Consider the following 17,160-nt stretch of genomic DNA (forward strand, 5'->3'; position numbering starts at 1 on the left):
GTACGGCCAAGCGAAAGAAGAAAGACCCACCAAACCCAGAAAGACCATAATTCTAGACACAACACACTGGGACGAGAACAGTGGAATCCAACAAACACAGAGACGTGAAGCATGGAGCCAAACTCCCCAGGTATTCAATCAGGTGGCTCTGCAGGTGGTCGATCATGTGGATGATGGATCTCCCATTCTTCATATAATCTGTTAACATCAAGGGAATCTGAGACGAGATAGGATAACAGCTTCCATCTAATAGCCTGAAGAGTTTGGTTAAGTACCACATTTGCTGAAGAGAATTTTTTCTTGAAAATTCGATTGTTGCGCTCAACCCAAATGTTGTATACCAGTGCAGCAAGTGCCATTCTCGAAATAGAATTGCTATAGGACCATGAGCTGGATTTCCCTCGCCAATGATGGGATGACCAAGTGATTAACTCAGGCCAAGAGGTAGGCATGATATGGAACCCACAACGTGCCTGTATAAAGTTCCAAATGGGCTTAACAAATCTACATTTGAAGAAAAGATGGTCACGTGACTACAAATCGGTGTTGCAAAGAATGCAATTTGTGGTATTTAAATAGGCGGTGCCATCTTCTATTGACTATTGAGTGTTGGGAGTCGAAGTTGGATGGCAACCCAAAGTGTAAAGGCATGCTTAGGGATCAGAGGTTTAGTCCAGACATGGTGTGTCCATTGGAGGGTTGGCAAGTGCCTAAGGTGTTTCATTGTGCTAGCAATTGAGAATTTTCCAGTAGGGGAGGGTGTCCATATGATCCTATCGTGTTTTAGTGGCTGAGGTACTGGAAGGCTAATTGTGGGGAGTAATTAGGGAAGAAGGGTGGTAATTGCTTGAGGAAAGGATCAGGTTGAGTTCAGAATGAAGGAGCAAAGTTTGGTTTGGCTGTCATAACCTGAAGTTGTTGAGGTGTTACAAGCTGATGGAGTGGTCCCAAATGGCACCAGTTGTCAAACCAGAAATTAGAGGAGCTTCCATTCCCAATTTCGAGATTGACAAGTGGAAGGATGGAGCTTCTAAGATTGAGTAGCCTTCTCCAATTCCATGAACATTGCCCAGGAATCTTAACCTCCCAAATACCTTTCCCCTTTAGAAGATAAGTGTTGATCCAATTGACCCAGAGCATATCCTTATCCTTATTGATAATATAATTATTGATAAACAAGAACAAGAATTGTAGCTAAAATTCAACTAGACTTGAGATCATATTTTTCAAAACAACGATAATCCTTCACAACGGTGACAAATTCTAAAACAAATCAAATTTATCAATACACACAGACAAGAAATAAAAAAGTTTATACTCTTTTTTCAACATGATGTGGATTGATTTTCTATGGCCTTGGATACAGAAGATGGTAAAAATAGGATTCAAGTAACCAACCAAACAGGTGAGAAAATATTGTTGTTGTAGCTAGCCAGACGTTGTCTTCATCTTTTGCTCATTTATGGTGATTCTAAACTCTCCACATAAGTAGTTGATTCAATCCTCGATTTGGAGTCTATGAGCTTCTTAAATGACTTTTTTCTAGGATCATACACAACCATCATTTCGTCATCTCTTTGCATCACAAGTTCACCAGTATTCATCCAATAAAAGGGGGCCGACATCTGTACCGTTGTCCACAAACGGTAAGGTATGGTGATCAATGCAATCCAAGATTCTGGCACACCATATTCTTTCATGGCACATATCTCCCATCCGCTACTGTGGGAACACATCACACAAAGCATTCCATTCAAAACCCCCAGGCCAAGTAAGACGTACGGATTCTCAAAATTCGGTACGAGAACCTCCCCGAATTCCTCCTTTGCTAGATCAAGAAAAACAATGTTGTGACAATAATTGTTACTGTAACCGTTACCTCTACCCACAAAACCTAACCAATGCAAAAATCCATTTACAAAGGTCCCTCTTGCTTGTAATGTATTCAAGCAAGGGAAGTCCTGAATTCTTCTCCAAGAACTTGTTTTTTGGCAATATACCTCAACTATGGAACTTTTGATGCCATGTCCACCTATAACCACCTTATAGTTATAGCATCCATCAATGGAAATGTTATACCCAAACCCATAAAACAATGGATGATATATAGGTTTTTCTAACCAACTTGGAGGTGGTGGTAGTTGCTTATATACTCTCGTGGTAGGGTTCCATAGAAAGAGGTAATTATGATCAACAAACACACACAACAAGCCATTACAAGAGCCCATGATCTCATGAACATGTTCCTTCCATGGGAACTCTAGTTTAGTCATAACAATATTGTAGGGTGCTTCCAAGTCCCTAGACACATGATACTCTAAGGATGACACGATGAGTCGATGTTTACCACTGGCCTTCAACACGTGCTTCTTGATGAAGTCGGAACGTGTTAGTAAATTGTTCCATTCTCTGCAAACACATCTGAATCGACCTACAGAATTGATGGGTTGTAGCAAGAGAATATCATAGATGATGTCGTGGGGGAGGATGGGTAGTGGTTGGAAGAATTTCATGAACCACTTTGCTACAAGTCCACAGATGCCATGGCTTTCCGCCATGAGGCCTGAGGATTTTTTTGACTTCCTTTCTCTCCGGTTTCGTGAGTGAAGAAAGCATTTATGTGAATTGATTATATATATATATATAGAGAGAGAGAGAGAGAGGGTATGAAGGAGGCTAATATTTTATTTCAGTTATTGATATACGAGGTTGGTGTAAAAACAATACCAGTCCTTTATTTATATGGTCTTAAAGGAAAATACTAGTAGTATATTTTAGGAATTTAGATTTGTGATTTTATATATGCTTATTTGGCTACTTTGTATATTTTAATGCAAATTTTTTAATATAAGAAAGATCTTAATATAAAAAAGAGAAAAAATTAACAAAACATATTATTTTAGAATCCAATCCTAATATAACTCAATAATTTGAACTCAATTATGCCTATATATATCTTCGGGATCTTCAAATAATTAAAATTGGAAGTTGCAATTTTTTATGATGAATGAGTGATCTTCTTCCTCTTTTTTTATTTTTTATTTTTTATTTTTTATTTTTTATTTATTTATTTATTTTTTTTAATATGCAAGAAGCACCCCCTCATGTTTTATAAAGTCCATATAAATTCTTATATTTCAAAATTTGTGCTAATTTCTCCATCGTTGTCAATTTTAACCAATTTTTTTTTTAATAAAAATATCAAAATGATCTTAAGGAAATTTAAGTGTTTCTTTTTTTAATAAATAAATAAATAATTTTTTATTTTTTATTGCTATTTTATCTAAAGGGAATTTTAGGTATTCCAATCTTCAAGTTGAAGAATTGTCCTTATTTCCTTATTTTGAAAAATGTAGGGGTTTTTTTTTTAACACTAGGGGGCAATTGCACATTCTTTATATAGTCGGGGAGCATTTTGCAATTTATCCTCCAAAATTTTCAATTTCAATTTTAATTGCCATTTCCATTTCCATTTCCATTTGACATTTATTAATATTATTATTATTTTCATTTTACTTTGTTTATATAATGATGATTAATGCAAATATGTCTCACTGACCACGGGCCGTGTGACTTAGGGATATGTCCTCTACTTCCTAAAATAACAATTTATTTATTTATTATTATTATTTTTTTTAAGGCTTTGCCTCCTCCAATAAAGTTCTCTTTCTATTATAATAGCATTGATTAAGGGAAAAGTAAATAAATAAAGGGTGAATTTCGTCTTGCATTTACATCGAGAGAGTCCTTTTTCAATAGCAAGTTAGCAACGTCTCATGGTTGTTGAGCTCGTGGAGTCTGATCACTTGTTGAGAATGCAATTTTGGAAAAGTGTGACCGCTGAGCACTTTTTTCACAACAGAAGTTTTGAGAAGTGCAATAGGTCACACTTTTGGGACCAGCCAATTTTTAGTTGTGAAGATTTTTAAGTAGTGTGACGGATCACACTAATATGGACTTGCAGAAATTGATTTCCTTATCTGTTTCTATCTTTTCAAAAGTGTTAGACTTGTGGGACAAGGGTTTTTTTTTTTTTTTTTGAAAGGTAAAGTAAATATTATAGATGAATAAATAGTACATGGAAGTTAGCCCAGGCTAACCAATTGAAAGCAGCCCACATAAAACAGGCCCAAGCCAATGCAACCCAATTAAAGGAAACTAAATGTGATCATTACACAACAAAGCAGTAAGCACTAATCATGGAGAAGGACTCCACTTCGCCCGTCAATTCTGGTCCGGCAGTTTTGCTGGTGGTCGAATAACTGAAGAAGGAAGGTCCCATTCTTGAATGATACGCCTGGCAATTGGAGAGTCCTTGATAGTTGCAGTCATGAGCTTCAATCTAATGGAGTTTAGCATTTGGTGGAGAAGTGAATTTTGAGACACAGACTTCTTCTTGAAAATTCTTCTGTTTCTTTCCATCCATATGTTGTATACTAGTGCAGACAGTGAGAGCTTTGCAATTGTGTTGCTATAGAAGCTTGGAGAACTACACCAGTGAAAGGATGCCCAATTGACGAGGTTTGGCCATGAGGAGGGTTAGATGTGTAACCCACATCTTGCTTGGATAAATGTCCACAAGGGTTTTGTTGTTGGGATTTATATGCCCTGGCATAGCAAATTCCTATCTGGATTGTATTGACATATGTTCCTGACATATCTGAAATATTTATGATTTATATAATTGGTAAATTCAATGTATTATGTTTCAATTCACTATGAAATTGATAGTGTCCAGTTAATTACAAGAAATATTTATATATATGTATGTGATGACAATCAATGCATGATATATAAATAGTAATTATAAATTGTTCATAGTCGGTAATTATGGATGGACTCATAATTAATTAAGACTTGAACTGGATCCGCGTTAGGTTGAGATATATTGCGAGAGCCGTCGTATGCAATTACTCTCTATCACCGTCATGGCATTTGACTCTTAAGTATGAGAAAAGTATAGACTCTTTTATTAATTAATAATTACTTTGATTTGTTCGGCGGATTCTTCGGGATCCTTAGACCGACACTTTGGGTAGTTATGTAATTAATAGTTAGAGGGTTATATTTTCAATATTTGCATCATTGCTACTTGTATTTATTTTGTATTGATTATGGTTGATCACAAAGTAAATTCGAAGGCCTTCGTGTGTTTTTAGACAAAATGATTTATTATATATTTATTTATTTAAATTATTATTTTTGTCAAACAAATGTTTTATTGTGATCGAGCCAGAAATAATCAAAGGTACCAAAATAAATATATTAATTAAGTAGTCGGATTGATGGCTATATTTATCCGATAACTAATTATGCATAGAGGGGTCAAAGTGCAATATTGACTTAGAGGTTATTTATTATTTAATTGGAGTTCAATTAATTTCTTTTAGTGGAGTAGAAATTAATTTATGAATTAATTGAATTGGGTCCATGGACCGGGCCAATTATTAATTCGTTGTAGCCAATAAAATAATAGGCCCAATGGATTCTCACTCATAGCCCAACTTGATATTGGAATCATATTAGATTTGAGACATATGAATTGGAGATGGAGAAGGATTTGTTGTTTCCTTTTCTTTATTTTTATGTTGCCTATAAATATACATGGTCTATGTATATTTTAGGGGGTGATTTTTATGAAAAGGAAAAAGGAATAAATTTTCTCTCTCTAGAAAATTAGGGTTTATGTTCTCATCTAATGGAGGCTCCCACAAGCCTAGTTTTCCAAGGTCATTCAAGGAGGCTTATGAGTGATTCCTAAAGGCAAGACCATTACCAAGAAGATGGAGATCCATGGAAAAGATGTCTAGCAAAAGGGATCTACAATAAGTGAGAACATTCACTTTAGAGGAGAGATCTGAGGTTTACTCAAACCTTGATGTAAGTATTCAATCTTTTAGTTGAATAATACATCATATTTTATTTTATTTTTTGCATAAAACTTGTCTCTATGTGATGAATCAAGATCTGTGAATTTAAATCCCTCGAAAAGTTTTTAAAACTAGCACGTTTCCCAACAGTGGTATCAGAGCATGGTTTGATTCATTACTAGAGATCATGATTTTATGAAAATCATCATTCATGGATCTAAAATTATATTTATATATATTTTTATTGATGTATGTTGATGTATGATTTAATATGTTGATATATATTGATACATAATGATGTATGAATGATTGTGAATGAATGATGATGTATGATTGGGCCATGGATGAAGCTTATAGGAATATTGAATGTAATTTTATCTTTGCATGAATGTAATTAAGGCTTTGATTTAGCCGTTTGAAAGTTCAATGATGTAATTTATTTTTCCCATTGTATTTCAAGTTGTAAATATTTTTAAAGCCATGTAATATTCATCAAAGGATGCTATGAAGCTTCAAGAAGGTCCAAGAGGGTTAAATTAGGCTTCAGAAATTTTCTGGGATTTTTTAGCAATTTTTCGGAATTTTTCTGGAATTTTTTAAGGCCTAATTTAATTTCTGGAAATTTTTATTAATTTTTCTGGATTTTTCGGCGTTTTTCCGGTGGCCGGAGCATCACCGGCGGCGAGAAGAGACGTCGGAGGAGGCTAGAATCAAGTGTAGTGCATGTGGGGTGAGCCTGGCGCGTGAGGAACACGCGCCAGGAGGTGACATATGCTGGCGCGTGCATTGCACGCGCCAGCCAAGTGTGTATGGCCTCCACGCGCGTGCAGGCGCGTGGAGGCGCGTCCCACGCGTCCCACGCGCGTGCCAGCGCGTGGGGGCGCGTCCCACGCGCCCCAGGCGCGTGCCAGCACGTGGGGGCGCGTGGCTTCACCTGCAGCATGCCCCAGGCGCGTGTAAGCGCGTGTGGGGCCCTCCAGTCGCGTTCCAAGCAGTGTTTTGCTTCTCCTAGCGCGTATCAACCTCCTGCGGGTGTTTGCAAGCTGATGGAAGATCCTCGCACAATACTTAGAGTAATTAAATGTTAAAAGCTGAATCCATTGGCCATTTAATTTGCTTTATCTGTCATTTATTGTTGTATGTGATGCATGAAATAATTAATTGCTAATTATTATTGTTCATGCATTGGATCCATGATATTTATTTAAATGGCTTGATTTATATTAATTAAATTATGAAAATTAATTGGATTAGATTACTAATTAATTTGAGGGCACTTATTAGGAAACGAAAAATTATTTTTGTAAATTATTTTTAAAGTGTGCTTCAAATTAAATATTAGTGAATCGTTTAAAGTCCAAATATTTTCTAAATTTAATGGGATTAAAATCAAGACGTTTTGCATGCATTATATCATGTAAATGAATAAAATGAAAACCCTAATTATGAATGATTAAAAATTGAGTGGGAGCGGGGATTTTTATACATTGCCCCATGGCCTTCGTTATTAAAACCATTGTAATTAGATCTTCAAAAATAAGGCCCCACGCATGATTTGAAGAGTCTTAATATTACAAGAATGGTTGTCTCATGAAAATAAAAATATTAAATGTTCATTGTAATTAGATCTTTAAAAATAAGGCCCTACGCATGATTTAAAGAGTCTAGATTATAATGACAACATATTTAATGTTTTATTTTTCATTAGAGTATTAATAATGTTATACACTCAATCTAAAATCAATAGTGTTAGCTCCCCAACGGAGTGGTCTACACTAGGTGATTTTAGAAAGGCTAAACATAATCGGGAGTCATTTCATATAGATAGACAAGGCATTGTCTTAAGAGATATGGAGATGATGGGATTTGCCCGCCAATAGCAATAATGAACTTCGTTAACCGAATAAGTTATTGGTGTATTAGTTATCCGATTTTTCATGCAGTGGTTAAGGGACCCACATACTATTTTAATGGAAGTGCTCACCTAATAGTAAATGAATCTCAACAATAGTAATAATGAACTCCTCCAACAGGATAAGTTATTGACATATTGATTGGTTGATTTATTATGCTACAGAGTTGAGGGACCCGCATTAATTAAAAGGGATTGTTCACCAATAATGATAATGATCTCTTGTTCGATTGAGATTTATTATATTATGTGATTAACAAACTCATTTTAATTTTAAATATGCATGACAGAATTAATAATTCACCTTACATATTGTATGAATGCATTTATATTCAGATTAATTATGTCTAATCCAGTTTATCTACTTGCTTACATATTCTACGATATTGGACCTTATTTATAATGACTGGAAAATGAACTTAGATATTTTATTCACAACGTAAGGGTACAAAATGTGTTTATTACTCCTATACCTATCTCTTTTACTTTGAGATACCAAATTTGACATTAATGCTTTTAATAAATTAGATAAGGCAAATGATATGACTTGGTGCAATATTCTAGAGTTTAGCTCGAATATACTCCAAAGCTAACATTTGTATTATTTTATTTTCTTCAAGCATCATATTAAATGTCAATGAGATATTTTGGTGAGATTAGATAGAGCATATGCCTAAGTACTGTGTCAAATTTAAATACCATCAAGATAGCCTGATGAACTCCAGTTTGAAATCAAATTTTGGAAAATGATTGTTTATTATTTAAAAATTAGCTAGAGATCAATAAGGCTGACTTGGGTGGTAAGTTTCAAGTTGACATGATTATTGCCTTGTTACCAAACTCATTCGACTCTGTTAGAGTGAACTAAATAAGGAATCAGTTTGAGTTCACACTCGCTGATATTCTTATAGAATTGGTAACAGAAGAAGGGATAATCAAGAGTATGGGCGTTCCTATCAATCTAACCTAGTCTATACCATCTTCTTCTAGGCCCAAGTGGATGGGCAAAGCAAAGAAGAAGGATGATAATAGGACTAGGCTAGCACAAAACATAGGTATCTAAAAGGTTAAAGGGAATAAGGCAGTGTATGTTGAGGGCGAATGAAACTGTTTCTTTTGCCGTTAACTAAGACACTAAAGGACAAACTGTCTAAGCAATGACGTGGCATAGGAAAATATATATATTTAATCATTGAGCCATGTTATGTGGTTGTATCTGTTGATTCCTGATGGATAGATTCTGGAGCCACTAAACATGTTTGCAATTTATTGTAAGGATTTCAGGAATCCAGAAGCCTTGATGATATGGGTATATATTTATCTTTTGACCTGATGCCAAGGTTGTAACTAAGTCAGTGGGAGTATTACATCTGAAAATAGAGAGTATGAGGATATTAGTATTAGAGAACTATTTTTATGCACAGAAGTTAGACGCTATCTTATTCTTGTTTCACTTGTGGTTTATAAAAACTGTGTTGCTATTTTGTAAAACTGGTTTTATAAAATTGAATAGATATGCGATTACTTCTGGTGCATTGAAAAATGGTTAATATATTATAATCACAAGCTCTTAAGATTTGCAGGATGTAGAAACTAATGTTGCATCTTCTAGATTAAATGTTAAGAGAACATTTGTTATTCCTGACTCATTGCATTTTTGGTGTCTATTTTTGGGTTGTAATCAATCAAAATGAGATTTAAAGATTGGTTAAAGAAGGTTTATTACCTAGTGAGGCAGAGGAGCCTAAACCAAACTTGTGAATCTTGTTTTGAAGGATAGATAACTCTAAGGGCTTAATCAGCCAAATGAAATAGACATAAAGAACAATTGGAGTCGGTACACACGTACACGTGTAGTCTTATGAACATCCAATCAAGATTACTCACGTTTTGGATAAATTTACCTGTTGCGACACAAGTCTTATATTTTTGGTATATTCCGAGAGGGTCAAGACTGATGTGGAGCACAGATTAGGTAAACTTATCAAGACACTTCGATCTGATCGAGTATTTGAGTATTTCTTGGGATAGTGCAAAGACTATATGGTCAATGAAGGTGTTGTGTACCAGTTTTCCGCAATTGACGCTAAATTAATTTAGGTGTCAAATAGGAATAACAGAATTCCACTTAACATGGTTAGATCTATGATCAGTAATGCCACATTATCTCTTTCATTTAAGAGTTTAGCGTTAATGACATCGATGCGCATTATGAACTGCATTCCATCTTAGTCTGTCTCAAGGATACCGTTGAGCTGTGTTTTTTACTAAATATTAGTTTGAATCATATGCACATATGGGGTAGTCTTGCACATGTGCGCTTGATATGGACAAGTAAGTTGGAAGCAGATCATAGGCATGCTAGATTTGATAGCTACTCTAAATGTCACTAGGATGGATTATTTTATGATCTCAAAGATAAAAGTTAATTGTTTTGACTCACTGTTTATCTATAGGAGAATCATATTATGAATCACATACTTAGTAGCATAATGTTAGAGAATTTGGTATGAGTACCAGATGTACCACATGTGAACACACTTATTATAGAGATTGAGAATAATATATGAATTCCCTATTGATGCGTTAGCATCATCTATTACACAGATTCTTGCATCCGTACATTGATGTAGTGGGAGGATTATCATCCAATTCGACAGAATCATGTTTTTAGGTGAGACCATTATGGACATCCCTGTTAAACATGAGTTGGACCCAGTAAGCTACACGGAAGCGTGAACCGATGTGGATACAGATCGTTTTGGTGAGTTACTATGAAATCAGAGTTGGAATCTATGTATTCTAATAAATTCTGGGATCTTGTAGAACTTTCTAGTAGGGTGATTCCTATGGAAGACAAGTTAATCTACAAAAAGATACCAGAAGATTTCTTAGTGAATAAATCATGAGTGTACAAGGGAATGTCATTATTTTTCTTAATTCTATATATTGATGACATCCTACTCATTTATAATGACGTGGAAGTTTTGTCATCAATTAAAAGGTAGTTGTTCAATTACTTTTAAATGAAGGATTTTCAAGATGTAAGCTATATTCCTAGGATCAAGCTTTTGCAAGATCAGGTTAAAAGGAAAATAGGCTTATCTTAATAATCCTACATTGATAAAGTTTTGACCAAGTTTGGTATGCATAAATCAAAGAATGAGTTCTTGCTTTATTGATATGGATGGCTCTCTCTAATAAGTAGTTTTTCAAGACTATCAAAGGAGATTGAGCAAATGGGACTGGAACAATATGTTTCGGCATATGAGAGTCTCATATATGCCATGGTCTATACCAAACAGGACATCCGCTACATAGTAGGGATAGTCAGTAGAGATCAGTCCAATACTGGACTTGACAACTGGTCTATTGTGAAAAATATCATTAAGTACCTAAGGAGAACCAATGATATCATATTCATTTATGGATGTGATGATATGGTCCTAGTCAGGTATGCTAGTTCTGATTTTCAATCAGAAGTAGATACTATGAGGTTCATGACTCAGTGTAAGTTCACTTAATGGAAGGGAGATCAGTTGGTAGATTGTTAAGCAGATTTCAACTGCTGACTCAAACCTGTAGGTGGAATATATTGCAGCCTTAAAGGCGGCAAAGGAAGCCTATTAGTTTGATCTCACTGATTTAGAGGTTGTGGAGTATACTAGCCTGCCTATTGAGCTATGTTGTGACAATAGTGCAGAAGTAGTCCAAACCAATGACCCAAGGTTCCATAGAGGAACAAGATACACTGAGAGGAAGTATCATGTTCGACATGATATTGTCCGGCAAGAAAATGCACTTGTAGTTAAAACATTGCATTGGAACACAACTTTGTTGATCCATTATCAAAGGTGTCATTGATCAATAATTTTGATCATCATCTGGATAACATTGGAGTTAGGTGCAATTTGAATTGGCTATGAGGGCAAGTGGGAGCTGTTGGGATTTATATGCCCTGGCATAGCAAATTCCTATCTGGATTGTATTGACATATGTTCCTGACATATCTGAAATATTTATGATTTATATAATTGGTAAATTCAATGTATTATGTTTCAATTCACTATGAAATTGATAGTGTCCAGTTAATTACAAGAAATATTTATATATATGTATGTGATGACAATCAATGCATGATATATAAATAGTAATTATAAATTGTTCATAGTCGGTAATTATGGATGGACTCATAATTAATTAAGACTTGAACTGGATCCGCGTTAGGTTGAGATATATTGCGAGAGCCGTCGTATGCAATTACTCTCTATCACCGTCATGGCATTTGACTCTTAAGTATGAGAAAAGTATAGACTCTTTTATTAATTAATAATTACTTTGATTTGTTCGGCGGATTCTTCGGGATCCTTAGACCGACACTTTGGGTAGTTATGTAATTAATAGTTAGAGGGTTATATTTTCAATATTTGCATCATTGCTACTTGTATTTATTTTGTATTGATTATGGTTGATCACAAAGTAAATTCGAAGGCCTTCGTGTGTTTTTAGACAAAATGATTTATTATATATTTATTTATTTAAATTATTATTTTTGTCAAACAAATGTTTTATTGTGATCGAGCCAGAAATAATCAAAGGTACCAAAATAAATATATTAATTAAGTAGTCGGATTGATGGCTATATTTATCCGATAACTAATTATGCATAGAGGGGTCAAAGTGCAATATTGACTTAGAGGTTATTTATTATTTAATTGGAGTTCAATTAATTTCTTTTAGTGGAGTAGAAATTAATTTATGAATTAATTGAATTGGGTCCATGGACCGGGCCAATTATTAATTCGTTGTAGCCAATAAAATAATAGGCCCAATGGATTCTCACTCATAGCCCAACTTGATATTGGAATCATATTAGATTTGAGACATATGAATTGGAGATGGAGAAGGATTTGTTGTTTCCTTTTCTTTATTTTTATGTTGCCTATAAATATACATGGTCTATGTATATTTTAGGGGGTGATTTTTATGAAAAGGAAAAAGGAATAAATTTTCTCTCTCTAGAAAATTAGGGTTTATGTTCTCATCTAATGGAGGCTCCCACAAGCCTAGTTTTCCAAGGTCATTCAAGGAGGCTTATGAGTGATTCCTAAAGGCAAGACCATTACCAAGAAGATGGAGATCCATGGAAAAGATGTCTAGCAAAAGGGATCTACAATAAGTGAGAACATTCACTTTAGAGGAGAGATCTGAGGTTTACTCAAACCTTGATGTAAGTATTCAATCTTTTAGTTGAATAATACATCATATTTTATTTTATTTTTTGCATAAAACTTGTCTCTATGTGATGAATCAAGATCTGTGAATTTAAATCCCTCGAAAAGTTTTTAAAACTAGCACGTTTCCCAACATTTGTATAGTCGCAGTTGAAGAACAGGTGGTTGTGGGTTTCAGGTTGAGAGTTGCAGAGGCTGCAGAGAGTGGCATTGATATAAGATGTGCATCTTCTGTTGAGTGTTGGTAATTTCTGCTGTATAGCTACCCACAAAGTGAAGGAATGCTTGGGGATTGAACTCTTGGACAAGTTGTTCCTTCATATATATTGGATTTGGTTCCAACCCTCCTTATATGTGAAGAAGTTGTGAGATTATTAAGCCACAACAAGAGATTGAGGAAAAATGTTCTCCACTGTAATCTTTTGATCTTCTTCATAGTCAATTACTTAGTTGCACTCCAGGATGTAGACCAAAGTTTTGGGTAAATCACGTATATCTTGTGTTGATATGTGATTATTATGTGGCTAGCTTACTACTCGAATAATGTTGTTTGTAATCATTTCTGCAAGAACTAGTATAAGAACCTTTGGTTTGCGAACCTAGGGCATATGGGCGTTTGGCTAGTTTTCTAGGAGGAATTCTTTGCATTCAACTTGTTCATTCGAGTGGGAGTAATGACATCAGAAGATAAGATACCCATGATCGAGAAGTTTGTTAGCACAAGCATCAATTTGGAACTTGATCGTTAAGGATTACTTTTTTTTTTTTTTTTTTTTTAAAAAAAACCTTGTATCTATTTTTTGATAGCCAAATGATATAAAGGATTCGGAGTTGCAATTACTTGATCGGAAGGCTAACAACACCGTTAGACCGACGTTATTAAAGTCAGTTGCCTTCAGGGCCGGCTCTGAGATTAACAAAATTTTGAGAGGCTCTAAGCAAACTTAAATTTGAGGCCATTTAATTATTGAAATACACACCAACATACACATAAAGTAGTAAAGGACCATATTCAATTTCGAATTTAATCACCAAGTTTTCAAGAGTCTTAATTTTGAATGGGCTTTGAATTCGTTTAATTAATTGAAGGGCCCTAAGTTTTTATTTTTTTATTTTTTATTTTGTTTGGGTCTATCACTCATGGAAAGGGGCCTAAATTTTTTTCGTTTCTTTTTGGGCCTATCACTCATAGTAAGGGGCCTAAGTTTTTTTTTTTTTAAATGTTGAGGCCCTCTAAATGTTGAGGCCCTAGGCGACCGCCTTGGCCAGGGCCAGCCCTGGTTGCCGTCAATATTTAAAAATACGGTATCTCTCATGTCACTCCTTTCTAGCATGTATGAACAACCAACTGGAGCAAATAAGGTACACTTGATTAAGAAATTGTTCTACTTAAAATGGCCGAAGGTGGAAGGTTTAACGAAAATCTAAATATGTTCAACGAGATTATGAGCCAATTAGAGTCTGTTGAAATCGACTTCAAAGATGTGGTCTGAGCACTTCTAATTTTAAGGCAGTTATTCGAGAGTTGGAGTGATATAGTTACTTCAATTAGTAGCTCTGTAGGAAAGTCTAAGTTGAAGTTTGACGATGTTGCTAATATGGTTCTAACTAAAGAATATGGTTCTAACTAAAGAAATGAGAAGGCAAACTGTTGATGTTTCCATTAATGGTTCAGCATTAAATGTTCAAACAAGAAGAAAGGGGTAAATCGAAGAAAAGGAACAGAAGGTAATCTCAAAATCTTAGGAGTTATCATAATTCCACAAATCTGAATGATGTTTAGTGTTGGAATTTTGGTAGGATGAGACATTACTGACGTTTGTGCAATTTCTGAAAAAGGATAGGGAGAGAATTGAATGATACATTGATATGCTCTTTGGAGAGCAAAACCAACGTAGTTATCTTCAGGTTAAAATTGTACTTTCAAAAAGTGAGTGAGGCTTATTCATAAGGTAGTTTTCACATTTTATTTTTTTTTGAAAATAATGACTTTTAACTTGCTTAACAGAGAAGATTAGCATTGCCCCTTGTCAAGGATGAAATGCGAAAATCGATCCAAATCTATTTTATTTATTATTATTATTATTATTTTTTTTTTTCCTACTCTCTCCCTTCTGCAACTTCATTTTTAATTTGTTTTCACTTTGTCAAGATGTATTTTTGTTTCATTCCTCTTCTTCAGCCATCAAAATTCTCTTCTAAAATTGGAAGCCAGTGTGGATTGGCTATCTCATCAACTTCTTTCTCTGTTCTTTTAATTTGTTAATCATTTAATTATGCTTATGATTCTTGTTACCTGTACATATTATGCTAATTTTTGCGCTGTGTTATTTTATTTTATTTTTGTAATTTTTTTTTTACTCAATTCACACGTGTAATGTTGATTCTTAAATGACAATAATCTTCATTCTATTTTTACAAATCTAACAAGTTCAAAATCTAATTCCCGAGTATAAATTTGCAATGCTTTAGAGTATTTCTTCATATTTTTTTTTTCACACGACAATCTCAATAGAAAATAGCTGAAACTGTGTCCAATCCTGATGCTATTCTAATGTAATCATAATCTAAATTAAACATTTCACCAAACCTTCATTTTTTTTTTTTTGATATATCAGACTTTTAGCACAATGTATAAAGGTTTCAATTCTATGCACTCGACCACAACCTAAGAGTTGTCTTGTTGGAATCAATTCTCTTGTTCAGTTTGTATTTTGTATCAATCAGTCGTGCTTAGGAGTTCAAACATGATGGGATGACTAGAGGTTTTGGAAACAGCTTTATAGTAATATGATTATAGATGGTTATAACTTATAACAAAGTCTTTTAGATTATATATTTGTTTTCTTCAAAGAAAGGTAATAGTATTAACGCAATGGATTCAATAACAAATCCACGTATATTATGTGATTACAAAATTAGAAAAGTGATAAATAAAAAAATTAGAAAAAATGATCAAATTGATTCCAAAAAAGTATTTGAACTTACTTATTACTTTCCTGATTTTGTAATCACATATAATATGCATTTATGATTAGACGTACCACATCAAGGGTCAATAGATGAAATACTTAGTGGTGAGTAGGCAAAGTATATTAGGAGTGGGAATTGGGTGGGTCTAACCAGAGTGAATTGGGTGGGTCTAACCAGAGTCCTGCCCGATGGTTATACCGGAATCGACAAGGTCATTGGACAATAGGATGGGATTGGGATTAAACTTTGTAGTCCAAATTTATTTTGGGTGGGATTTGAACAAAAATTCTAGTCACCCAAGGAACTTAAAGAACAAAAATTCTAGTAACCCAAGGAACTTGAAGAACCCAAAATATAAGAATATAATTTTTATACAAGACTATAAGTAAAATAATTTTAAATTTAGATTATTTATAGTATCATCATGGATTCATGGTATTTACCTAATTTTATTACTTTGACATGTTTATTTTTACAAAGTAAAAACATATAATAATTGAATTTTGGATAAAGTACAGAGGTAATAATTGAATATCGGGTAAAGTACAGAGATATCCTCTGAGGTTTACCAAAAGGACACCCTGATGAAAGTTTGTCTATTTTTGGACAATCACACCCCTTGTGAAATTTGCTATCCAAACAGAGTATTAAAACATGTGAAAAGTCCATTTTACCCTTTATTATTTTATTAATTTTAATTATAAAATATCAAAATACTTAAATGGCCAAATTACCCTTTTCATCTCTCTCTCTCTCTCTATATATATATATATACATATACACACACACACACACAACCACACAACAGTCACCACCACTGCCAAGCTAGACCCGAAAGCTTTGGCCATGGCACCAACTACACACCTTCCAACCATCAGCTGTCGATCGGCTCACCATCTTCAACGGCAAATCTTCTCTATCATTTATTCTAATTTAACCTTAAATCTCCACTGCACAGATTCGAAGTTCCCCAAATACTAAAAGGTAAATCTTCTCAAACCAGAATAAACCAATCTTAATAAATCATCAAATCAGAACAAACTATTAATCTATAATAAGCAAAAATCAGATTAATACAATCAAAATCAAAAGAGAATCACTATATACAGAATATAAATAATAAGAAGACCAAAAGAGAGAGAGAGGAAAAAAAAAAAAAAAAAAAAAAACC

General features: G+C 34.2%; 1 protein-coding gene and 1 non-coding gene across 2 annotated transcripts; one reads left to right on the forward strand and one right to left on the reverse strand.

The window, feature by feature from the left end:
* Positions 1-1,460: 1,460 nt before the first annotated feature.
* LOC132275377 (F-box/kelch-repeat protein At3g23880-like) lies at positions 1,461-2,558 on the reverse strand. Its single transcript, XM_059776848.1, has one exon. It carries the CDS (start codon positions 2,556-2,558, stop codon positions 1,461-1,463), a length of 1,098 nt encoding a protein of 365 aa, XP_059632831.1.
* Positions 2,559-14,985: 12,427 nt separating this feature from the next.
* Positions 14,986-15,088, forward strand: LOC132282512 (U6 spliceosomal RNA). Its single transcript, XR_009471788.1, has one exon. It is a non-coding gene; the product is annotated as a U6 spliceosomal RNA (small nuclear RNA).
* The last annotated feature ends 2,072 nt before the right edge of the window (positions 15,089-17,160 follow it).

The sequence above is a fragment of the Cornus florida genome, unplaced genomic scaffold (genome assembly GCF_030987335.1).
Source record: "Cornus florida cultivar Cherokee Brave unplaced genomic scaffold, ASM3098733v1 CherokeeBrave_3.0.0_Hap2_Chr01, whole genome shotgun sequence".
Classification (NCBI taxonomy): domain Eukaryota; kingdom Viridiplantae; phylum Streptophyta; class Magnoliopsida; order Cornales; family Cornaceae; genus Cornus; species Cornus florida.